Source organism: Phyllostomus discolor, chromosome 11 (assembly GCF_004126475.2).
Source record: "Phyllostomus discolor isolate MPI-MPIP mPhyDis1 chromosome 11, mPhyDis1.pri.v3, whole genome shotgun sequence".
Taxonomy (NCBI): domain Eukaryota; kingdom Metazoa; phylum Chordata; class Mammalia; order Chiroptera; family Phyllostomidae; genus Phyllostomus; species Phyllostomus discolor.
The window spans coordinates 73,753,795-73,780,940 of NC_040913.2; the positions used below are offsets into that span (position 1 = coordinate 73,753,795).

General features: G+C 39.9%; 1 protein-coding gene across 1 annotated transcript in view; it reads right to left on the bottom strand.

Annotated features, from left to right (window-relative positions):
* Positions 1–26,844, bottom strand: part of KCNU1 (potassium calcium-activated channel subfamily U member 1) — a 120,104-nt gene extending 93,260 nt beyond the window's left edge. The window contains exons 1-9 of the mRNA XM_028526315.2: positions 26,650–26,844; positions 23,782–23,901; positions 11,403–11,464; positions 10,256–10,346; positions 8,189–8,300; positions 7,168–7,243; positions 5,871–5,946; positions 2,841–3,011; positions 1,830–1,921 (exon numbers count right to left, since the gene is read on the bottom strand). Of these exons, the coding sequence (XP_028382116.1) occupies positions 1,830–1,921; positions 2,841–3,011; positions 5,871–5,946; positions 7,168–7,243; positions 8,189–8,300; positions 10,256–10,346; positions 11,403–11,464; positions 23,782–23,901; positions 26,650–26,844 (995 nt within the window). The remainder of the gene's footprint in view (positions 1–1,829; positions 1,922–2,840; positions 3,012–5,870; positions 5,947–7,167; positions 7,244–8,188; positions 8,301–10,255; positions 10,347–11,402; positions 11,465–23,781; positions 23,902–26,649) is intronic.
* Positions 26,845–27,146: the final 302 nt, after the last annotated feature.

The window sequence follows — 27,146 nt, forward strand, 5'->3', positions numbered from 1 at the left end:
TTTGCCAGAGCAGGGCAACCCACATCCCTGCATTGTGGCACTGTTTGTGGGGGATGGGTCTAAGCGGGAACAATGCTGCTTGCAGGGCTCTCCTCCAGCTTTCAGTCATTTTCTCCACTACCCACAAGCAAACTGGGCTCTTCTGGTGCTGAATCCCAGGTGGGTGGGCTTGTGTACCTTCTAGAACCCTGTGGGTCTCTCCAGCAAACTCTCCTGTGAGGCTGGAGTTTGTCCCATCAACTCAACCCCCACAGGTTTTTACAGTCAGAGGTTTCGAGGTTTCATTTCCCTGCTCTGGAGCCCTGAGTTGCACTGTCTGTCTTGCTCCCCAGTTGTTTTTCCCAGTTTATCTGTGTGCAAATGTGGGACTGCTTTCTCCACCAGCCACCACCTTGCCCACCCATGTCCTCCAGCCACCACCGTCTCTGTCCCTCCTACCAGTCTGGATGAATGTTTTTTGAACTCCTTGGTTGTTGGACTTCCATACAGTTTTAGTTTCTGGCAGTTCTGGTTGCTTTTTGTTTTCAAATTTGTTGTTGTCCCTCTTTTGGTTGTGTGAGGAGGCACAGTGATTTACCTATGGCTCCATCTGGGCTGGAAGTCGGTTATTTATAACTTCTAATGGACTTGTAAATGTGTAATTTGATTTGACTTTCCACCTGATTCCTGACTGGATAATAAAACCACTTTTCACTGAGGAACGGTGGCTAAGAATGTTTTATTGATTTTCCCATAGTTAAATGCTATGCCTGAGGTAACACTGGGATCTAGGTATTTCTGTTTGTCTTCCACATCTAAAATTATCCAGCAGTCAGAGAAAAAGTGAGTCCAATGGAGAGACACCTAGGACCGGTGCAAAAGTATAAGCATGTAACTTTCATGGTAGAAAACAGTTGTCAATTGCCTTAGGCTTAATCTGTATATTTTTAAAAACCTACTTTACCCTAAATTTTCCGGACCATGCTGGCTCATTTAGCATGGGTCGCAGATCCCTTTCCAACATGAACTGGATCGAACTTTGGCTTATCTAGTTGATTCCATTGTTTTGGTTCATTTCATTATTCTTTGTCCTAGGCCAATCTTGGTCTTTGCTCAACTGCAGTAAGAAGCCACTCCAGAACTCACCTCCACTGTGCCTCCTTCCCCTATAGGGGAACGAGACTAAATAAAAATGAATCACTTCAAATTTAAGGTCTCCAATTCATTCTTTTTTCCTTAGATGTGAAAAGCATAATGGAAACTGAGGGGACATACATCAACAAGGAAACAGAGTGAGAACAAATCTGTTTTCCTCTGGGGAACTAGTGGCTGTGGCGCGGACACGGGAGACCTCTGAAGTGCTGGAGAAGGGACTGACACTGCTCCTCACTCTGGCAAACCGCCGCCTGCGAATGAGCCCCACAGGTTCAGGGGAGTTGGGGCTGAGACAACTAAATCATTCTGAATTCAAACTGTGTTGTGAATTTGATCTATTATGTAAAGTGAGCCTGAGTTAACCACGTGATTAAAATGAATAAAATACAGATAGTGATGGGTGTAAGGGAATAGTTAGTAACAGGGAAGGTCAAAATATTGTCACAATCAGTAGGTGACAATGAATCACAACATCATCTGTCATTTTAGTTAATTTAAATGTTCTTATTAACATCTGTATAGTAGTTTGTATCAAGTAGCAACTAGTATCCTGTCATGGCATTTATTTTAGCACAACACTCTTTAGTGAATGGAGGATTCTGCCAATATATTCACCTAGGTGTTGAGAAACAGATATGTGATTAGCAGAATATCTCAAACAAGTATAGTAGACATTTTACTTGAAAGCTACTTACTTCTTTCCTTTGAGCACATCATAGGAAGTGGTGTATTTCTTCTTGTTACCAAAAAGTTCCACCATCTCAGGGATATAGTTTGCAAATATTATCTAAAATGATCAGCAAATATAAGACCTTAATCTCATTATTTTAAAAGGTACACTGAAATTTTGAGATTATAAAGCAGAAAGAAGGTACACAAGATGTTGTTTCATCTATGAGGGACATCACTGTGAACTATATATTTAAGGAGAGATCACTTCTTTTCTCACTTCAGCCTCCACACTTGGTTAAAGTTGAATAAAATGCTTTCCGGCATTCAAAACGATGACAGAGATGACACAAGGACAAGCAGAAAGGCAACCTCCTTTCTATTTTGTCCCTTTACCACTACCAACTGCCCTTCGGCTTGCTGCTATTTAGGGCATTGGTTGGGGGAGCATATAGGGCAGAGCAGGGGTCAGGCAAAATGAAATGAGGAGATGTAGCAATGTGGACAGTGGAATATCACAAAGGTGAAGTAGAGGACTCTGGTAAGGTTTTTACAGAACTGAAATTAGAAACTAAAAGAAAAGGAGGCTTTCATTGTCCTTGACACGAAGTCCTGAATTGCAAACAGACTCTTACTCAGCTGAAGCAAAATGCTGGTTTGGAGACCTTACTCATGTGAGTTGGAAATAACCAAACTTTCTTCAGATCCAATCTCAAATGCCCTTCTTCTGTGGAAGAAAGACTTTAATCTGATGGGCCAAAGATCAAGGAAGGTACTGTTGCTCAAATCAATGTGGAGGCTAATAAGGAAAGTCTATTGCTCCTTTGTCAAGAGTCCTCATCTTTGGCAACCAACCAATTGCATCTCGTGCTCCAGGGGATGCAGTTTGGGAAAACACGGGATCCATATAGCTTTTCATTTGACACCTGAACAATGTAACATTCACTCTCAAGCCACAAATGCTTCATTTCTCACCATGAACCAAATGCTTATAATTTACATAGCTACATGCAAAAGATATTAAAAGTATTCTTCACCAAACTCCCCAGGGTGAAAAATATGATGAACGTTCGTCCCAGGGATGTCTTTGCTACCACATCTCCGAAGCCAACGGTTGACGTTGTTGCCATGACCAGGTAAATGGAATCAAAGTATGATATGTTCTGTGAGTTTCTACCTTTGAGCCAGGGATCCCCAGAATTTTCCACCTGTCCAAAAAGAAAAAGACTCAGCAACGGTCTCTGAATGGATTACAAGGGAAGTTTACAAAGGATAAACAAAATCACTTCATTCAATTCTAAATTCTAATGAAACGTAAATGATCCCTAGGCTGTTGTGAAGTGTTGGCACATTGTGGGTGGTGACTCTGAAGTCTTATTTCCCTTCCATTGTGATTGTTGCTGAAACCTTGGGGGCATGTAGCATGAGCCCACATTTGGAATGCTCCACAGTGAAATTCGCCGCCCACATCTCTCTCTTTTCAAGTGGGCACACCACCACGGCCTGGAGCAGTTCCTGTTCATTCTCATTTCTCACCAGCTCAGGATTGCCCATCACTGAAGGAAGGAGCACGCAAGTCAGCACTCTGTTTTAGTGAGCTTAGCCTCATGAAGGCAGGCATCCATGGAAAAGCAAACAAGCTCCCCAGGTTACTTCCCCCACTTCCCACAAAAATCTCTTCAGTGATTAAAATAACTCTGAAAAGCATTTCCTTTGACTTCCCCCCTCAGTCTCCACATTTTAAGGAAACTGAATGAATCAAGTTATCTTTGTCACATTAAATAAGAAGAGTAACTTAGATAATGACACTATACTTTATCTATATATAGTATATATAAACATTATAAATATACAATATCTGAGTATATCACAACAAATAACATATAGCAATGATATAGAACATATATAATTTTCCCTTTTTTCCATTTTAGGCATATTTTCCAAATATGTAAGCATATTTCTTAGACATATTTCTTTTCTATCTGATACAAAAATAATAAAATACTAAAGATGCCTGGGCAAAGTAGGATTTTGTTTTATTGTTAAGAACTGGAATAGACATTAGAAATAATGTAGTTTGCTCAGGTATATGATAACTTTTTAAAAAAATGTTTTTATTTACTTTTGGAAAGAGGGGAAGGAAGGCAGAAAGCAGGAGAGGAACACTGATGTGCTGCCTCTCACATGACCCCAGTGGGACCAGGCCGCAACCCAGGCATGTGCCCTGATCGGGAATTGAACCAGCGACCTTTCACTTTGTGGGATGATACCCAACTGAGCCATACCAGTCAGGGTAGGTATGTGATCACTTTTCAAAAGTGATATGCCCAGTGCTGACTCTTTCTTAAATTTAATGAGTAGGTTATGAGTGTGGACTCCTATAAAATCCCACTCCAAAAAGAGGAAGAAATTGTGTGTCTATACTTAATTCCCATGGCCTCTGGATTATGTTACAAAATATACTAATCTGTTTTTACTGACTTCTGGAGTTTTACTATTTTCTAAGACTATTGTACTATTAGAAAACCAAGTTTAAATCACACAGATTTAAAAATATGTATATTATATATATACACATACATATATATATACATACACCTAAGAAATATATACACACAGCTGTGAGTATGCAAAACCAAAGTTTATTCTTGTATTATTTATTAATTATTCTATTATTTTCTATGCAAACAACTGTACACCCATTTTTGCCCCACCCTGTATATATTCCGCCCAGGAATACAAGAGCTCCTTGGGACAGTTTCCTTTAAGCTGAAACCTTACAGTGTCTTTTAATAATGTCTTAGCACAGGGCTTCAATCATATCCTTATACCACATGCTGTACAAACTAAACTAAATTCATTTCAACCTGGCAGTTCCTTCACAATAATTTAGAGGACGATTTAGGGTTTCATTCACTCTCTTTGGGAGTGTCATGGTAGTGTCTCCAATCCCTCCCCACTCCCCGGCCCGCCCCAAGACAGGGCGGCCTTCTGCGGGTCCACCTGTCTGATCTGCTCTTCCTCTGACCCACGCTAGCACCCACCTGCCAGTCCCACGTGGGAAGTCAATTAAAGTCAGGATGAAGGGTTATAAAGCCGTGTTAAGATACTGAATTGTCTATTTTTAATTCCCTGTTTCAAAGCAACTGAATTCTTACGTCTTTAAACTTTGTGTTTCAGCTCTGGGTTAGAACTGCTGTGGAGGAGGCGCAGGAAGGACGTGCTGCCTGCCGTCTCCTCCCTCCCTGTCCTTTGTGTGAGTCGGGTGTTCCCGTCACGTTGCAGACGGGCGTTCTGGTCTGTAACCCCGATTCCCTTAGTTGTGTCTTAGTGCTATCTCAAAGCCATTCAGTAATCACCACCACTAACTTTTATCATGGTTTCTTCATTCTTGAGTTCTTGATTTTGATTCATCTCTTCTGTGGCTGGATTTTATTGTCAGGACGCATTTGTAAAGGGGCGCATAGGTGTTATTTTCTCTTAAAGTGGCAGGACAGGTCGTACTTTTTTTTCACACAAACTTTGCAGACACTGCTCTGTTGTCTTTCTGTGTTGATTGATGTTGCCAAGCAATCTGAGGCTACTTTGAATTTTTCCCCTTTTTATAGACTTTGCTTTGTTCTGCTTGGATTCTCTCCTTATCCTCAGAGGTCAGTACATTTTCCCAAAATATGGTTAGAATAAATAACTCAGAAATACCTCCCCCACAATTTTCTGGTTTTTAAAAGTACAAAATTATCTTTCTAGCTTCATTTATTTGACTTTTTATTCTTTTTTAAAATGCCAAAACCCTTATGAAAATAGAGTAGTAGGTTTTACCTACTGCTTATACCTCTGAAGGGTAAGCTTTACTAGGGTAGGTTTTGAAAGCTGGAAGAAAGAATATAGATACCTCGAGTGTAGGAGAAACATATTCATCATAAATATGAGGGTGGAGAAAACCCTGAACGGGAAGTAAAAAGAAAAGCCTTACACTAGTTACAGTGTTGGAGACAGGAGTTCAGAAGGATAACCTCCATTTTTTAAAGAAAAGACATTCACGCTGCCCGGCAACGTGAGATGCTTACCAGGTGAATGATCCCTGCAGCCGTGAACCAGGTACTGAGAATTATTGCTAACAGTTTGGAAAACTTCACTGCGTTGCTAGAGGAAGAAAGACAAAAAGCTGTTGGATTCTGACAGACTCCAGGGAACACACATACCTCATCCTCTGAAATCTTGCCACTCAAAAGTATGGTTCCGGGACCCAAAGCAATGATACACTTACCCAGGAGTGTATTTGAAATGCAGGGTCCCAGGCCCCACCTCTGATCTACAGATCTGCAGTGTTGCAAGATCCTCTGCTGCATTCAGACACACATGAGAATGGAAGAGGCACAGCCCTAAAGCAGACCCAGTCACACACTTCTTCAAACAGCTTAGATTTTGCTGTGATATCCTCAAGCCTAATATTATACTGTTTTTAAAAGCATAGTATATGTGTATCATCATAAAATAAAGTTAATAGATTGCTAGTTACCTAAAGTGACTGTACAAACTGCAATGTTCCAGGAATCCAGAGTGGGCTTGCAAAGTGAAATTTTGGGTAGTCACAGAAACGTGGTTTCACATTGCCAAGCTCACACCAGCATCTTTGAGTGAAGAGGATCAGGCCAGCTCCTGTCTCCTAAATAAGGCCCTGGAACCTACTGAAATCTCTGTGGCTCTCAGGTGGGACCACCTGTCACCCAAGAACAGCCTCTTAGGATCTTGACTCCTCCATCATGCATAAACAGTTAGCAGTGAAATCTACTCAGCCTATAATATTTGATACTTCTAGTGAGGATCCGGAGGCATGGAGATTCTGAATGGGTACCATAAGACCAAACTGCTTAAAACTTTGTAAGTATTTCTGGTCAAAGATAGCTTTTTTTTGAGACATTTGGGTGGCTCTGTTTCTGCAAGCAATAGTTCGCTGTGGCCACTGGGCAGCTCTCATGCTCAGAGGGATTGATTGTCTTACGTTCCTAGCCAGGAGAGATATGATTCATAGTAGCCAATGTATAGAAGCAAAGCCTCTGAATCGTTTTGCTTTTTTATTTAGGTGATGATGGTAGGGGAATTAAAGCCTAAATGGATTTACACATTGTAGCTCCACAAAACAAAGAAGAAACCAAATCTTCAAAATGATTGCACACTTTTCAGCGAGTGTGAGATGTTAACACAGAAGGAGAAAGTGAGCAAGTAATTCCTTGGGGGCTACAGGGTTTCATGACTTTTGCACCGGAACTTTGATGAGAAATGAGTGGGACTGAAGGTTCAGTTAACATTTTAATTCCCCAACCCCAAACAGGGCATGAGCAGTACCTGAGGAAGGGCATTTACCTGGTCCTGATGGCTCTCAGAATTTGCAAGATCTGAGGGAGTTCTAGCAGCCTCAGTGCTCTTAGGAACCTTAAACCTAGAAAGCAATAGGAAGGAGAAAGCCGCCAAAAGAAGAGGGTTACTCCAGGGAGTGACCTGAGTTATAACCTAGTTTGGGGTGACTACACTCTTTCCCTCCCTGAAGTGCTCATAATATATTATAATGTCGTAGGTTTAAGAGTGTGAGCTCTTATTCAAATACTAGCCCTGACACGTAATAGCTGCTGTAATCTAAAACAATGCCCTCAACTTCTCTAATTTCTCACCTATAAAATGGGAATTACAACAGTACCTACCTCATAGGGTTGCTGAGCTAACAGAAAGCATATATTGTAATAAGCATCACTCACATTTTACTTAATTCTTCCTTAGAATGAAAAGCAACTTATCCATAAACCACTTAAACTTCTAACTACAGAACATCTATGATATGTTTCTCACTGTTTGTGTGATGCTTTATTTTATATAGTTTGATAATAATGATAGCAAGAAATATTTTATAGATGATAACGTAAAATTACAGAAAAATTGCTAAAAGCCATCTGACTCCCATATACTGTCAATACATCTACCATAAAGACTAAGTAACTAAATAAATCTCTAACACGTCAGAGCGTGTCTGGATGTGATGAGCTATAGATTCTAAAGGCCGAAGGGGGATTTTCATCTCTCCTACTCATGGGTCCCAGCAGGGAGGGCCCCCCGGGATGGGATGCCGGGAGCTCGCCTCTCGAGTCGTGGATGAGCCAGTCCACTACCAACAACAAACACCAATGACTACTGCGCGCATCAGGCACATCACACTGCTAGGTGCTGAGGTAAAAAAAAAATGGGTTCTGAAAACATATTACAAAACCATAAAAGTACAGTGAGGAATTTCTTAAAATGGCATTTAGGCATTAAAGGAAAATGAAGAATACTTATGAATAAATGTTGAGGCTTTTTTAAAAGAGATTGCTTCTGATTCCCACAATATACTTACCTAGCCAATTACTCTTCAAATAATAAGAAATAAAGGTTGGTGGGATGGTAAAGATGTCTACAATTGAGTTCATCTCCAGCCAGAACTTGATCTTGTCATCAGCTGCCAAAAACTACGAAATAACAATAAAAAGATCCCAAATTCTGTGTGAACACTAGAGTGGCTTTATTCAGACAGATTTCACTCCCCAACAGGCTCCTTTATCTGATTCCATTATATGCATATATACGTATACACACATACGTATTATATAGCTATGTATATATAGTTAAAGATTTTATTTATTTATTTATTTTTAGTGAGAGGGGAAGGGAGAAAGAAAGGGGAATATCAATGTGTGGTTGCCTCTCTAGTGCCCTCTACTGGGGACCCAGCCCGCAACCCAGGCATGTGCCCTGACTGGGAATGGAACCAGCGACCCTTTGGTTCACAGGCCAGTACTCAATCCACTGAGCCACACCAGCCAGGGCTATATTATATATACTTATATAGATACATCTATATTTAGGTAGGTACAAAGATTATACCTTTAGTAGGTGTTCAATAAACAAACAGGAAACCATTTTACTTCCTGGATCTTACCTCTCACACTTTGACCTTCCCGCTGCTCTTAGATCTTTATAATTATATAACTAAAACCCTCTGTTTGTAAGCAATGAGAAAACATGATTTAGCATGGTCTTCAATGCAAAAGGTACAGCTGTCTAGAATTTTAGCTGGCTAAGGCCTGTGTTTATGAACTTCCCTATTAAGATTAAGAAAGTCAGCATTTTCAGAAAGGAGAATTTGCTATAAAAAAAGATTCTGATCGTCAGTGTGGTCAGATTATATTCTGAAAGATAGCCATAGAAATACATATTAGATCCGTATGTGGTCTGTCCTGAAGGTATGCAGCCATGCAATATGAAACAGAGACATTAATTGAAGTAGATACAAAATACAGGAAATACTGGACAATGGAGCCTCAGTCCACTTCCAAGTACACACCTTGGGACCTCACACAGTTCTCCCAGTCACCATCAGCTGCCCCATCATATTTTCCTGAATCTCATCAATGATCTGAAATCTCTTCCCTTTCAGAGGTGATTTTAGTTTTGGGAAAAGCCAGAAATCGCAGGGCACCAAATCTGGGCTGTAGGGGGCCTGAATCACCTGGTTGATTTGATGTTTTGCCAAAAAAGTGCATGAGATGTGATGCATGAGTGGGCATGTTATCTTGATGAAGCTGCCCATCACCAGTTTCCCATAGCTGTGGCCTTCTGAATCATCTGAATAGTTTCCACTGAGGAATGTTCAATTTTAATGCAAAATATGATGTAGATTCGTTGCTCTACTCACACAGCCATTTTGAATGCTACAGCCACACAGTACACATGCTCACTCAGCAGCCTCTACTGCCCCCAGTGACTAATAACAGTGAAGTCATTTGTTCACACATGCACATTCCAGTCCACTCTCCTTGGTTGCCGGGTTACATGAATGCCACACAAACCATTCTCGTTATATTAACAATAGCTCAACTTTTTCCAGACAGACCTCGTACGTATAACATATCTAAATTATATGTATATAAACCATGGGATGGATCAATACACAGAAACCTATATCTAGGACAGGTCCTCAATAAATGCCTGTGGAATGAGAGAACTATTTAATATATGAGTATAGCAAAAATAAACAAAGATATAGAAGTATTTTATATGGTTACATGGCACATATGCTGTCGGTGAAGCCAGTGACATTTTCAGAGGCTCGTTATTCAGGTTCCGCTAGCTTGTGATTCTTAGTAAAGCTTTCTCAGTGGTAGGTGGAAAGCCAATAAGGAGGGCAGTGTGACAGGTCTACATTTTTGTATTGGAATTTTGGGCCTAGCTTACAGCTTCAGATGCAGTAGAGAGAGTCATTATGTCTCAGTATACATTTATACACTTAACAATGTAGGGCACAGACCCTCTAACTCTGGAGCCTGAAAACACAGGCTGACCGTGTAACCTAGGCACACGCAGATCGCTCTGCGTGGTGCCTGTCGTGTTTGTCTGTTTACTCCCGCTTTCAATGGGTACTTACTCGCAACCCAAAATAGAAAGCAAAGAAAGCATTGAAAGTCAAATCAATAGGGATGGTTTTGTCTTGGTATGAAGAACAGCTTCCCACAGGGCTGCAAAAGAAACAAAGACGGTTTACAAAGATGCACATTTGAAAAGCTGTGCCTACTTAGGACGAAATAAAAAGAACCAATCCAGACACTTCAGTTCACGTCTCCAGGAAATTTCTGTTATCTCGGGAGTAGAGGCATGCATGAACAAAACCACTAGACTGTGCGTGGAGCTGAAAATAGCCAGAAAATTACCTGCTTTCCTTTCATAGAGCTTACTGCATCTATTTCTGTTTTAGCAATAGGGATTCAGAGGCCTGGAAATTATGTGGCACTTCTTGGTTTGTATGACCATCTACCCAGCCCCCAAATTTAGGTTTTATACCCTTTTGATACACAGCTACTCCAGGGCAAATGAAATGACCCAAGACAAATTAAAAAAACAAATTTCCTAAAAGATCCATAAGGAATTCACAAAGCAAAGACTACCGGTTTCCTGAGGATCTCTAAAGCGGCCTGATTTTGGTTGGCCCTGCGCTCCCAATTTTACCCCAGCTGGAACTCCCAGGTAATTCCCAGAGGTTCAGCCTGGGGCTCAGATTAGACTGGGTTCGTCCTCGCTTTGGCATGAAAGGAGAAAAGGCCTTCCGAGAAGAGCAGACAGCAGCTTGCTCCTTTGTCCCGGGTGATATCTAGCAATTCTTCTTTCTCAAGACCACCCTAAACGGTTTCACACCTCTGAGACATCCTGAAATGACCCCAGAACTTCTGCTTCAACGCTCAAAGAATCCAGAGGCTCACAAAGCCCTCCCGAGCAGCCCGCAGCAGCAGACGGCTGCCGGAGGCTTGCAGCCCCAGAGACTAGAGGGTAGATACACGCGTGGCACCCGGGCCCCTAGCAACGCAGCACGGCTGGATGCGCAGGCAGACGCAATTCGCGCATCTCTGTGGAGTTGCTTTTGGTGCTTCCTGGGGGGCACTGAACACTTATCCTTTTTATGAGCTTGTGTATGTGAATAGGTTGAAAAGTATATTAACCATTTTTTTCTGACAGAAAATTCCAAACTAGCTGGCAACCTAAGGATATAGCAGACGAAGGTGATTAAGGGTTTTACTTACTCAGAAGAGTTGATGAAATAGATTATAAGAGACCCAATGCTTAGTGTAAAGACAAGGATCCCCTGAAAAAAAAAAACAGAGGAAAATGTACACAATCCATTTTATTGACATGACTATAGATGAATAAACAAATCAAGAAAACTGTTTTTTTCCTTTTATCATGCCTATATATGTATAGTCATTTTTCACAGTTCATTTATGTTAGTATCCATTCATTCATTTTTTTCATTCTTTCTTTCAAGAAAAATTGATTGGACCTCTACTGGGTATTCAATTAAAAAAGCATGTACCTGTCCATTTCACTTACCTGATTTTAACTCTCATACACTTCATAATAGCTTGTTCTTCCTGCTGCCCTTAAAGCTGTCTAATCTCAAGAAGTTCTATCACTTATTCACTCATTCACTCATCAAACATTTATTAAGTGTTTATTGTAAGTTCTGTACTTGAGTACACGCTAGGAAATGAGGGCTAGTAGATGTACACTTTGAAGTTGCATTGCCTGTGATGTTGTAGAACAAACAGCCCGAACTTGTCCATCTATAAGATGGTCTGAATTTTGACAGGAGGGAAAGTGCTACAGTGAGAAAAAAAAGAAAAATGAATGCTTTTTACCCACCAATGTATCTAGTCTGTAAAATGAGCAGAGTGTGTAGAACACAATCAGAAATGTATCCATCTAAAACCCTCGATGCACTGGGATGAACTCTTTCGCAGCCCCTTCCACTTTTCAGGTCAACTGTAGGTGAGCGAACTTTCCTCCAGCTAGGTCTAGTGTCCAAGCCATTTGTTTCCTTAGTATGTCCAGTCCAGTATAGTATCAATAATACTAGTAATAAAAATGAATTTTATTTACAATTAAAGCTTTACACTCTTCTAGCTCAGGTATTCCTGGGACAGGTTACCTGTATTGGGAAAGAGGTCAGGTTCTTCTCTGTCAGTCCTTTTGGGGGGTTTTAGTCCTAGTTGCCCGGTGACTAGGCTACCTATGGCCTCTGCAGAATTGTAGGTCATGTAGGGGAGTGAACAGAAAGGCAAGGTCAGAACTGGAAAGATGGACTCGAATTGCCTTAGATTATGATGCTCCCCGCCCGGGGCTCTCTGAGCATGGGCGGTGTTTCATGTTTACTTTCATGGGTTCTTTCATTGCTCTTTGGCAAACCCAATTCAAGCTGTCCAGCAGCTGTTTCTGTAGTACCTATCCTGACCCACATATTACCCTGGTGATTGGGATACATGAGTGAACAACTTATGCAAAGGTCCTTGCCTGGATGGAGCTTAAGCAATATGGTATGTTAGCGAATACTACACATTAGGAAAATAATGGGGAGGGGGCAGGAGCGTGGCTGTCTCTCAGTAATATTTCACTGCTATATGTCCTGTTTGTGGTTCCTGTGAACCGGGGGCACCGCTGGAGGCTCACCAGTCTCCTCCTAGCATGCTTCACAGCCCTGCGTTCTGCCGGAGCCCTCATCCTCCAGGTGCCTCCTGAGTAGGGAGGAGGAGCTCTCACATGGGACTCACATCTGGCCCGTGGACTACCTCAAGGATTTTTTGCCCCAACACACACTAGAAGGACAGACTACCTTCTGTGTGGCACCGTCTCTGGCATAGAGCAGCTAGCCAGACAGCCTCGTATCACAGCTGAGCCAGCTGTCAGTGCACGGTGCCTCCGAAGTTCAAGGGATGCAAATAGAAATTTCTGAGTGGTCTCTCATAAGCCTTTTTCCTTAGGCTTCACGCGAGAGGATATAATCCCACACCTCTGCTACAACAGAAATTGTTTCAGAAGTCCTTTTCCATTTCCGACTTACCCTCATTTACACGTGATTGGGTACTATGCTAAGAGCTTCAACTGGTTTTCTTCTACTGCTTTGTAAGTGGCAGTGTTGCAGCTTACTTAATACACAGGAGTTCCTGGCTTCTGTTTTATCGTTTATATTAAGTGTTGAGATATTGCTAAGCTCAGGGGAAATGTTGGGAGTGGATATGTGGAGATTGTGTGTGTGTGTATCAGCATACTGATAATCATACGTAGTTTCCATAAAATCTTTTTTCTTTCCTTTACATATGAATATATTTTTTCACTCTTACTAAATTTCGTAAGTGATTCTTCAAGTATAAATCAATCACACATTGATAGGCTTCCAGAAAGGTGGTGGCAGACTAATGTTTACAATCCTCCAAATCATCGAAATCCACACAAAAGAAGAAAGAGTTCGTTTCACTGGCACTGAGAACAATGCAAACCTCATGTCACAGACCTGAAGAACATCACGCAGAAATAACGTGCAGCGAACAGAAAAGTGCGCACCCGCTCAAAAGAAGGCAGTGGGACCTAAAAGCTGTGAACTCTGTTCAGTGAGTCGGGTTGAAATGGGAGAGAATTCTGAGACGACCTCTTGGGTTGCAGGGGCAAAATCTGGAAAAGCTGGCTGTTTGGCAAGGGCAGAAAGCTCTGCACCTGAGGTGTGGACTGAAGATGGAGCCGCAAAGCCAGAGGGGCCCAGCGGAGGCCTTCTGAGGCCAAGCAGTTGCTGAGGAGGAACTTTATAGCAGCAACACTTTTTTTCTCAGAAGTACCTTGGAAAGCAGTCAGAGGAAAACAAACTGAATTATTTGAAACTACATCCAGAGACAGCCCCCATCTGCAGAGTTGCTGGCCACAGCATTCCCCCGCCCCAGGTGTGTTTGTGTGGGGAAAATACACTGTAAATTGAGGCTCTGCCTTCCACAGTGGGGCTTAAGTCTCCCTGTTTACCCGGCGGACAGTTCTGCGTATCTTCAGAACACAAGCAGCAGTCGACATGCTTAGCAATGGACACTGTGAGTCCTTCAATCTTTTACTTATGAATATTAGCAGACAACAGAAAATTGACAGTTATATGGGAAGTGTAAGAAAACAGGAGGATCAGGCAGTGAAAAGAGATGAAATGAACTCCCATGAAAGACTTAACATAGAGTACATAATTAAACTTTGTAAAATGACAATTATTGTTCCTAGTGAGGTTCTAAAAATCTGTTAAGTAGTATCGGAGGATCTGGAAAGCAAAAGGAGAATATGGGGGTAACACAGATATCATGATGGCAGGAAGCTGCACCCCAATGCTGGCTGAGAGATCAACACAAAGAGGTCAGGACTGTCAACGTTTACCATCTTACAAGGGATATGCTTTGGGAGTTGAGATCCAGACCTAGGAGGACGGGGTCCTGGCTTGACTGGCAATTGTACCCCTGAGGAGACATTGTGAGCCTGGTTCTGGCAGTGGTGAGAAAAAAAATAATTTTTCAATCGTTTTTTAGGTGCTGACTGCTACAGGAGTAAAATATCACTGAACAGATGAGGCTTAAAAATACAGATGCAAAACATGGAAGAAGCAGTTCCCTTCCTCTCCCCTGGGTTCCCAGCCTCCTCTTGCACCCCCATCAGCAGAGCCTAACTAGGAACATAAGGAGCTCGCACAAGACACATGTCATTGCTGGTCCTGGCCTCACCCCACAAAGCAGAGGAGAGAGGGTGGGCTGGGAGCGGGGAGACAAGAGCTCAGTATCTAGTTGACCAGGGGGTTTTACCCATAGCCCACAGGCCGCATGTGGCTCAGGATGGCTCTGAATGTTGCCCAACACAAAATTATAAATTTACTTAAACCTTTTTTTTTTGCTCATCAGTTTTCGTTAGTGTTTGTATATTTAATGCGTGGCTCAAGACGACAACTCGTCTTCCAGTGTGGCCTAGAGACGCCAAAACGTTGGACGCCCCTGACAGCAGGTCATCTTAAGTGCTAGAAGACACTGGAACGTTTACTGAGATTTCAGAAAAAAAGGACTGGAAGCCAAGAATTCAACATCCAACCAAACTGTTGTTCACTTGTGAGAGCAAGATAAAAGCCATGTTTGGATATTCAAGGGTTCAGAGATTATACCACCCACCTTTTCCCTTACAAATAAATATGGAAAGTGCCCAAGGAAAAAAATCAGAAAGATAAATGTGGTGCCTAATGAAAGGTAAAAATAATGCAGTTTTTGACCCTGAAGCAAACACTAAGGAAAAAATATTAACAGGTATATAATGCTCAAAACAAAACAGTCATCTAGAAATGAAGGTCAGATTCGTTCAATTTCTGGAAGGAAAGAAGAGCGGTGTGAAAGATCTCGTGCAAGAAGAGAGAGAATATGGATATAAGACATGCAGAGATACACGGAGAAATACAGAAAGGAAATTTTGTACTGAATTTGATTTACCTAGTACGCCCATGCTGTGTATTAAAAATGGAATTATCCAAGTCAAAGATGCAGGGAAATAAATAAAAGTAACAAAAAGTTACAAATCACAAATGGAAATACCAGCTAATGGTCAATGCTTCTGTACCTTGAATGGTTTACATGTATTATCAGAGCATTTCCCCTACAACACTTTAAAGGAGGTTATTCCCATTATAGGAACAGAACCCAACTGAAGAAAACTCATTTGCCCACGACGACAAAGCAGGAAGTGGAGGAGCTGATGTCTCAGTCCACGTCTCTCAAAAACTACAACCACCGTGCCATTTCGCCTCTGCAGTAAGTCACGGAACCTGGACTGTGATGGAGCTTAGTTGTGTATCTGAAACCGTCCTCCCTTTTCTCACTAAGAGACATCTCGCTTGTTTTTTTTAAGCCACTGACATTAGATATTCTATTTTGCAGCAAATTCAATTTCTGAATACTATAAAGACCAATAAAGCAGATGACCATAAGGTGAATAACTCTTCTGGTGAATTAACAGATAAATGTACTTGTGAGTCAATAAAAGAATAAAAATCCAGGTACGAGGTATTTATGAGAGACACATTTAAGAGGAAATAAGACAGAAGATCGAAAGAGAGCTGGGCAGAGACATCCCAGGGAAGTCTGAATAAAATGGAAGCAATGTTACATACCGATGTATTTTAAAATGTTCCAGCCAAAAAAAAAGAGAAAAGAAATAAGCTAAAAAACGCAAATGTGACAAAAATGGATATTTCACGCTGATGAAAGGCACACTCAGTCGAGGAGATATAATAGGTGTGACAGGTAATATTAGGCACTGATCGATGTTGCATAAAATTTATAATTCATAACCTGTTAGAAATTCAAGATATTTAATAAAAGTATAAAATAATCAATGAAGAATTCTGACATTCCCCTTTCAATCGGTCATCAAATAATTAAGGACACGGAAAGCATATAACACAATGAACAGTTCTTATATATCAAGCCGGCACTACATATATTCTCCCTAAGGTCCATTAAATAGTAATAAAAATGATCACGTACTGGGCAGCAAACAATTTCCCCATACATTCTGTAAACGAGAAATCATAAAGGCAGTGATATTCTTGGTCCATAAATTTTAACAAAGTACAAAAGACGGCCAGCTACTCTATCACGAAGAAAATAAAAGCAGACCACATTAATCTCAATACACCATGAATCAAACAAGAAATTAAAGTTTAAAGCAACGTAAAGACGAATTAGATGTTAATAAAAATAAGGACATTACTTGCCGAAGTCTGTGACAAATAGCCAAAGAAGTACTCTGAGGAAAAGAATTTGTGTAAATCAAATTCAGCCAAAGAGGCCAGAAAGGTTAGGCCAGCCCCGGTGGCTGGCTGGCCACAAAGACTGCGCATGCGTGTTGAGACCAGCGCTGGGCGTGCACAGTGCAGTCCTGTGGCTTGGGGCGCAGACGCCGGACCAGGGGGAACCACCAGACTGTTGAATACAGGGATCCCAGATTGGCAAGAAATGCCAGCTCTTTGGCAGAGCTGATTCAGACTTCAGGAAGGCTCAGCTCATCAAAGCTGCCTCAGCGATGAAAATATGGGCTGTGTGTGTGTGGAGACCAGGGTCCTTGCAAGAACAATGTAAGCCACTGCCATGGTGGAAAAAGTAACCTGTGGGTTAAGGAATTTGCTCTTTTAGGACAAGCTTTACAGGTGGAGCAGCCTATTTACTGCATGCTAATCCTTCTTTCTTGGGGGGCTACACCTCTCTTTTCCTGACCAATCTCCTTGCAGAAGGGAAATATGTCAACTTGGGGATTTCTTCCAATCAACTCAGGGCCTATGCAGTCAACTCTTCCCCAGACTTGGGGTGGACCTTTGCATGGTGGGAGAAGCAGCAGATATTGGTGTCAAAGAAGGCTTATTAGAAAATTCTCTTCCTAAACTGGTGGGATTATAAAACTGACTGGATGGGGAAATAAACAAAATAAATGGGAAAAACTGGGTACCAAAATTAAGAATGATAAAAAAATATATTAATTATATGTATTTCATGAGACTAATGAAAAATATAAATTTCCTGCAAGGCTAAATGAGACCCAAAGGGAGGGACAGGGCAGGTCATGAGGGGAGAGTGATGTAAATTAGGAGGTGAGAGGGAAAAAGTGTTTTTTTTTCTAACCACAAGTAGAGTGTTAATCTATGGAGCAGTTAAGAAGCCTGTCAAAGTTGCATTCTTTTCTAGTGGCTCTTTTTCTTGGGAAGATGTCCTGTGGCTTTGACAAACAAGGGTGGTTCTGTTATTTATTGTCCACACGTAAACTTTAAGAATGCAAGAGACTCTGTTATCAATTACACCAGGACAACTGGCAAAACCTGGGTTTGTGATCATCCTGTGTCATGTTGATTCAGTAATTATTGCTTACCACCTCTGGGAAATAGTGACTGAATGGAGAAACGGGGAAACTGTTGTGAAATCTCAAGAGAGGTACAAAAAACTAAAAGAACCTAATTTTTCTGATGTCTGTCTCTAAATAGATTATTTATTTATTTTATATTTTCTTGTCTATGCTGTCCCAATTTTGCCCCCTTTGCCTCCCCTCCTCCCAGTCTGCCCTCCACTTCTATGGTCATTAGATTCCACTTATACTTGAGATCACGTGGTATTTGTCTTTCACTGACTGGCTTACTTCACTTAGCACAATAGTCTGCAGTTCCATGCCTACTGTTGCAAAAGGTAGGAATTCCTTCTTTTTTACTGCTGGGTAGTTTTCCTTTGTGTACACGTACCACAGTTTTTTTATCCATTCATCTACTGATGGGCACCTAGTCTGTCTCCAAATTTTTGCTATTAAAAATTGTGCTGCTGTGGACAAGGGGGTGCATAGGTTCTTTTGGTGTTTTGGGATTCTTAGGGTATAGTCCCAGCAGTGGAACTGCTGGGTCAAAAGGCAGTTCCATTTTTAATTTTTTAAGGAAATTCCACACTGTTTTCCACAGTGGCTACACCAGTCTGCATTCCCACCAACAGTGCACTAGAGTTCCCTTTCCTCCACATCCTCACCAGCACTTGTTGCTTGTTGATTTATTAATGATGGCCATTCTGAGCAGTGTGAGGTGGTATCTCATTGTGAGACACTTCTCCAGGGAGGACATACAGAGGGCCCATAGACATATGAAAAAATGCTCAATATCACTCGCCATCAGAGAGATACAAATCTAAATATATTTTTAAAATTTCTTCTGGATTGAACTATCATTACAGTTTTTAAGATGAATTTGATTAAACAACATAACTATATTACAAATTCTGATAATTATAAAAAATAAAATCATATAGGAAATTCATCTAAATGAGATGGATTTTTAAATTAATATATGTATTTGTGGATATTAATTATTGCTCAAATGAGATAGGGTTCAGCGTCTTATATATTAACTCATTTGTTCACTGAAAAAACTATCCATAGATAGTATTATTTATCCTCATTTTGTAAGTTATTCATTTTATTGCTATGCATCAAATTCCTCATTTATCAAAAGGAGGTAATGATAGTACATCTCTTTTGTAAGATGGGTTGTGAAACCATGATAGGAGAGGAGGACCATTGTGAAGTGTCCTCAGGTAGATACATATTAAGAAATAGCACTTAAGAAAGTTGGAGAACTGATGGTATCTGCTGGCCCCTCAGAAGTCGGTTGCTACAACCTTTACCTCCTTCCTGGGGTGTATTTCAATTTGCAGACACAAGATCAGTGGACTAACCTGAATTCAGATCTAATTTTACCTCCACCGGCACTATTAATCATTCACTTTACTCTTCTCCACAAAGAGCTGCCACAAGGAGTAACACATTTTATCACTTCATAATTTAAATTTTATAGATAGAACTTATGATGGGGGAGGGAGAAGAGTGACCTTAAGTCACCTAAACAACTAAAGAAACTATGTCTGACAGTGTTGCTAAGAATCTGCAGGTTTGAAGGAAGAAACTCATGGCCGTGGACCGAGAGAAGAGTAAGGAAGTAATTTCTTACTATGTACCCTTTGATATTTCTTGGATATTTTACCATGTGCAATAAAAAGACAAACAATGAAATCATCCAGAAATAATCAGTGTGAATATTGTATTTTCTACCAGTCTTTTCTTTGTTCATATGATAAAGAGCTCCGAACTAAAACATATCTATCTCATACTATATAACAAAATGAGTTCCTGACACTTGATGGTATATTAAATATGAAATATGAAGTAAGAAAGGAAATGGAATAAAACATAGGTGAAGATATAACATTTCAAGGAGATAGAAAAGGTTGTTTAATTTCATAACATAAACAATGGATGCAAACTGTGAAGAAACTGATCATTTCTAGTATGTTCTATATTTTTCCATTACATTACAAAAATGAGTAAAATCCAGCAAAATAATTTTTTATTCAGTCAATTTTCCCAGGATCATTTTTGAAATATGCTTTCTCATTTCCAAAGGAATTGTGATGCTCTCTTTGCTCATTTTAGTTGTTCTGTATACTGAGATGACAACCTTTGTTCTCACTGAGGGCTTATTTACATATCTACAGGAAGGATCATGCATTCACAGAAAAGTTTTCCTTCTTTTACCAGAAAGAGTGAAGGCACAATACAAGGACACATAAACTGTGAGATTACCTAAAAAAATAGAAGTCAAAGAAGATGGAAAAACAGAATGTGGACATAAAGTGGTGCTTAGAATGAAGCTAAAAATAGATACACATGCTAAACTGAGCCATAATTTTGGTTCTAAATGGTCTAGCCATCAGAGAAAGGAAGCAACATAGTTAACTGCATAATTAACAATATGCCCCACCCCCTCCAAGGGAACAGACTCTTTAGGACTAGGCCTATATTTAGAACTAAGTGAAAAAGCAAATCTCCCCACAGGTAGTAATAAAAACATACCTTGTGATAACTCAAAAAAAAAACAACAACCCATAAAGGTAATTGGTACTTTGCCATGTTCTAATATCTGTAAGGATTTCTAGAAGGTATCCTGTTTTGAAGATAATACTTATTTCCCCTTTGTTTATTGTATTTCTCTCCTTCTCATTTTCCATCTTTTTCTTTTTCTCTGGTTTCATTTTCTTCTCCCGCTGTCCCTTCTGATTCCTTCTCTTCTTCTACTTGGCGGTTGGCCATGAGTCCTCCCCCAAAGTATTAGGAACATTAGTCTGTTGAGATTTTTAATTTGCCATCTTTGGGGGTTTTGGTGTAGATGCTGTGCCTTCATTGAAAAAGAAAAGTGGGTGTTTCTTCCCTCTATTTTCTGTGTCCTGGCACTATTAAATTACCACTGGAGAAATCCACTCATTGAAGATTTGATTTGTTCCACTAGACCTCTGGATCATCTGGGTCTCCCGTGGGAGCTGGGTGAGCAGGGGTGATGGTGGTGACGTTGATATGGGTCTTTAAAAACAAACATCTTTATTTCTTCAGATATTTGGTCTGTTTAAGTTCCTTTTATGGTCACTTTTGGTCATTTGTATTGTCCTAAGGAACAAATCATTCAGTTTTCAAATTTAATTGCACAAATATCTTTTAAATTTCTTTTTCAAATATATGCACTTATTTTCCCATTTTAATGTGTTATTTCATATGTATTTGCACTTTTTTCTCCTCTTGGTTTAGACTAGCTATTAGTTTCTCTATTTTATTGTTTATTTCCTTTTTTAATGTTTCACATTAATTTTATTTTAGTTATTTTTTAATTATTTTATAGTTCAAGGTATTGTTTATTTCAAATAATCAGCTGTTTTATAATTCATTAATTTCTGACTTTATATTTATTTTTCTTAGATTAATGTGTTTTACTTCTCCAACTTTTTGAGATTGATGCTTAATTCATTTACTTAAATTTTTTTACTTATCAAAAGGTTTTTATTCTTAAGCGTTTAACCCAGGACTGCCCTCAGCTTATACTTTATGTGTAAATGATATGTGGTGTTTTCATTATTTTTATGCTTTATATATCCCAAAATTATTATTTCAATTTCTCCAAGTCAGAAATTATTAGAGATAGAAAATTTTAAAATTTTAACTGTAAGGTCTTTGTTTTTTATTCTTTTTTTCCTGGGTTTATTTATTATTTTCCTATTTATTGCACTCTGTTCAGTTAATGTTGTCTGTCTGTACTTTATATGTTTTATAGTTGGGATTTTTTCTGACTTAAAATATGCTGAGTTTTTACAAATAGTCCGCAGTCACTTGTAAGTTGAATTTGTTTTGAGCATATGGAGTTCAACCATTTCAATCAGCTCTCTCACTAAGTTACTCCTGTCTTCCTCATGATTATTATTTTCTTCTGTCTATTCAGTATGTCCTGATATAAGATAACAGAACTAAAAGTTCTTACTACCTTTGCATTTTTAATATTTCTTCTTTATTTCTTGTATTTTTCACTTATTCATTATCTTTAAGCTACATTTTTTATGTAAAGATATTTGTGATGTCATATCTTTGCTGAGGATTGTTACATTGATCATTACAATGGTTGTGTGTTGAATTATGTCCCCCCAAAAATGTATGTTGAAGTCCTAAATGTAAGTACGTCAGAGAGTGATCTTGTTTGGTCACAGGGTTTTTGCAGATGTATTCACATTAAGAAAAGCTCATAGGATGGCCTCTGATTCTGTGGGACCGATGTTCTCATAAAAAGGGGAGTTGGGTAGATGATGCAACTTCTCTTCTGCCTCATTCCAGTGACCTTTAATGTAATACATGATTTCCAGTACTATCCTCATACGGCCAAACACGGTTAGAAAATTTCAAGAGATCCTAATCGAGAAATCCCTGTGACAATCAGAATCACAAAATTTATTCTTCTCTAATAAAGCATTCTGACAGGAACTTTGAAGGAAAAAAAAGATCAAAACCTTAGAAAGAAAAGAGAGCACATTCCCAGATGATTCAACATTTCTTGCAGATTTCATTAAAGCAGTTTTACTTATGTACTTCCAAATAAGCTTTAGAAATTGATTATTTTGAGTTAAAGAACATTAATTAGAAAAGAACAATGTCTTTACCAATTATAAAGAAGAGAAGAAACGCCAGCTCACATGCGTCTGTTTCTGTCACACCGCCATCTGATGGCAGTACTCCCTCAAATTACAGATTCTGACTTTTAATGTTGCAGATCAAAGTCTGCAACTGACATGACAATCAGTGTAGTGTTCACTTATAGGGCATCTGGTATTTCCAGACAATTGTATGTAAAGATCTCCGTGGCACAATCTCTACTCTCGAGGGGTTCGCGGTGCACTGGGGAGAAAGGCTTGTGCACAGATCATTTCAATAACGGTGTTCAAGGCACATATCGTAGAGCCTTAGAGACTCTTAGCCTAATACAGAGATGGGGTCAGATTTCCACAAGGAGATGACATCTGGGCTGAGTTTTAATACGTCCAAGTTACCCAGATTAAAACATGAAGTAAAATGATAAGTACAGGGGTCCGGCACAAATAATGCCCCCATTATTACATAAAAATCTTTTATCACAAAATCATAAGCATGTAATTCGGTAACATGACAGTATCGCACTCAAGCACACCATATGACATGTTAGGTGCAATCTTCAAATTGCTGTCCATCTCGTGAGAGACAGTCACCTACACTACCGACCACACGGAATGGCGTCACTTCTGCCAGGCCCTGTATTATGAAAGGGCAGAAAATGACTAGTTTGTTTAAGGGAGAAAAGAGGCTATTGTATTCAAAGGCCTGGAATACAGCTGTACATTTCAGGGCTGATAATCCACCAAACATCAAAATGTGTTGAACATCTGCTGTACGCCAGACATCCGTACGAGAAGAACAAAATGCGTCCAGCCTTTGCCCTAAGACAGCTTTTCTTCTGGAGGATAGGCAGACAATATGTATAAAATATAATTCCAAGTAATTATGTTCACTCCAAAGAAAAAACAGGGAAAACAGTGGTTAAAGAGGGTAGACACAGAGATGGCAGTTGGGGGCAAGTGATGTTTTAGATGAGGCCATCAGAGAACATCAGAAACTTTCCTGCGTGATAAAAGTGCATATACTGACTACCATCATGCCCACGGCTGAAGTCTGCTCGCTAGGTAACAGTGAAGATGTACTCACCAACACTCGCCCCACGAAGGTCTGTGCCGAAAGTAACATTTCTATATGATCCCGAAATTCTCCATGGAGTTGCAGACTTTTCTGATGTTTACTGCCGATGACCTTTGACAAGATGAGTTTCTACAAGCGAGAGAAAGGGACTGGGTGTGAGCTGCACCTCAGAGAAAGGAGTCTGTTGACAGAGTCTCCTGCTGCAGCATCAGTCAGAAATGACCCCATGGGGTTAGCCCAAACCCGTGGAACCCTATTTTAAGAGATGAATTTTACTGAGTTTGCATTTGACTGGTCTTCTGAACAGCTTTTTAACACGGAATTCGACAGTCTTCCTCACGCTTTTCTCACACACTCTTACCCCCAGACCTCTCATGGGCAGGGTGCAGGACTCAGAGCGGTGTGCATGTCTCTGCTCTGGGAACAAGGGTCTCACCCTTTTCCATCAAGGTATATGGACAAAGAAAGAAGATTACAAATGGATTTTTAGGTAACTACTTAAGTATCCGCTTTTTTTGAGAGAAAAAGAAAAAGTTTCAGGAATTTGATGTTGCTTTTAATTCCTTATCTAGTATCGTATCCTGATGAAATTATAATTCATCCTCACATTTGCTAAACGCCTTTACTTATTATATGTGACCCGTATAATCCTCCTGTGATGTAGACTTATTATATATGACCTGCATAACAATCCTGTGATGTAGACGTACTATGATTAAATCCATTATATATTGATAAGGAAACTGAGGTATGGAGAAATTAAATGACTCGCCCACAGGCAGGCAGTCAGGAAAGAGGGAGCCTAAATTCACCTCCACATCTGTTGCTGGTCTTGATCTACCACCGAGAAAAACACAAGCAAATTAGGACTGACCACATCATGCTGCCTGTACCCGCTAACTTTTAGAAAAGTTCATGTTAGGTAGGGCCACGGTTTGGAAATGACTTAATTTTTCTACTCGTATTTTCTGAGTGGTAGGACGGGAAATCTTAATAAATAACTATTGGGTAGAGTTCATATCTTGATCAATGATTTGCCCTTTCATACCTATAATTCATCATGTGCATTCCTGAGATGTTTGATAATTGATTTTTTAAAAATATTCAATATGACATTAATATAGAACACTCATTTGAATTTCATTATAAAATTGGAGGTGCCTTCGGTGGAAAACAAATTGGCCCTAAGATATAATAAAATTATACTTACTAAGGTAGTAAACCTTTTTAAAATAGACATTTAAAGAGAAAAATCATGACTCTCCAAATAATTTTTACAAGATGGTACCCAGGTTTGTGACATTTTTTTACATTAGGCCAACTTTTCCAAGAGCTCAGAGAAAAAATTCAGCACTCAATTTGTATTAGTATAATAGTATAACAAGTTATTGAGAAGTCACTCAACTTTCATCGAATTCCTCAAGCTTCAAGAGCAGAATAGTACAGTACTCTGGTTTTTTGGACATCATTTCTTAACATTTTGTAACCTTTGCTTCCTAATTAAAAGGTAGAACTCTGGACTGAAGGGTAGACAGGAATTACATCCAAAGAAATGAAAGATATAGCAAATATTTATGGACAAATGGGTTCTCACATTTTGGTAGCTACATGCAAATGAATGTAATGGAGAAGAAGCTATATAGTTCCTGGAACAGAGGTCTAAGAGGATTAAATAATTCTGCTGGTTGAATTGTGCACTGAAAATAGGAAAGAAGGCTGACTCACCAACCCATGTGTATACTCTGTCAGTACCCCAGAATTCTTCCCCCAGTTTTTGTGTCATTACTTAAAGTCTCTAATCTAGAAATGATTAGTAATAGAGTGAACTTACGTTGCGACAAAATCTGTGAACATCAATATTGGGTACTTCTCGAATGCAGAAACCTGAGTTCCATATTATGAGATTGCCAGTGATCTTAACAAGTTACCAAGCTATTATAAATTCCATTATTTTTTGTCAATGTTTACTATGAAGAGAAATGTTTTAAGCAACCTTGCAATGTTAATTATTGTCCAGATGAAATGTGTTCTGTTATGGAAATTACCATAATCAGAGAAACAAAGTTTAGGAAACAAAATTTAGAAATAGTCCACCCAGGGTATAATAAAGCTCTTTCCCTTGGACCACTAGTAGTGGAATAGCAGTTATGTAGCATTTGAGAGTTTTATTTCAAGTTCTTATGTAATGTCTTATCTGGGTAGTATACCAGTATTTTCATCATCATCTGCCAGGTGTCATTCAATACCACTCACCCTTGCTAAACTTGTCTCGGTATGAAAAGGTCTTTGCATTTGAGGCAGGATGTCGTGTGTGTATGAGTGGGCATCCATGTGATAGGTATGTGTAACTCAGTGTGTTATGTTAACATGGTATACAGAAGGCAGTGCACATATGTGAAAACATACTCATCATGAACGATACATTTATGAAAGCGAGGGCAGTTTTGGTGCTCCTTTTTGCCTCCCTCACAGGACCTAGCACAGCTGTCATTTTAAAATTCAAAATAGAGGCGTAAATATATTTGTGGGTAGTTTTGTTTTTGTTTTTATTTTTGGTTGGTCTTTCTTTTTCTTTAGAAAAGCGATCTCTGTTTCCAGAGCTAACATTCATCAGCAGCCATACAAGATATTTCTTCTCCAAGTCGTGGGAGAGAAGGCCTGGCCCTGGACCTGTGACCTTGGAAGCAGTGGCCTGGGGTCTGATTTCCAGCCTCAAGCGGATCAGCCCCTTCCTAAGGCACCCTTAGGAAGGGCTGCCTCCGTTAGCCTATAAAAACCCAGCGAAGCCTTAGTCATTTTCTAAACACAAACACACGATTTCCAAATCAAACCTGCCTCTGATCTTCATACAGTGGGATCCCAAATAAGGAAACTGACCAGGAGGAGTCCTGTTCCCTTGATGTTGTGCAGTTTCCTAATGGCCCTCCAGATTTGCCTGAAAAGGAACAGGATGAGAAGTCCACTTAAGAAGGTCCCTACGGAGGAAATAATAAACGCAGCTTGGATCTCAGTTGTGCAGGATATTTTCCCCAGTTCTTGCTCATTAGCATTTTGTAGCTTGGTTTGAAACATCAGGAAACTGAGTTTCAGAATTCTATGATATCATGATCACGTGGCAATGATTCTAGGAATTCGAGTTCAGTGCGTACAGAGTCTTAACACTGGGTGCAATACAATGGGTGTTCTAAGAACACGGGTTGGCTAATCACTGAGGGGCTGACTCATAGGATGCAAATGAATGAATGGAGGGAGAAAGCTGGGGTCCATAACAGGGGCCTTCAGATGCTGTGAATTCTAGATCTCATTCTGTTACTTTCTCCTTGACCTTCAGGAATCTGCATCCTTTGTGGCCATGGTGAACAGGCTCTCTGTTT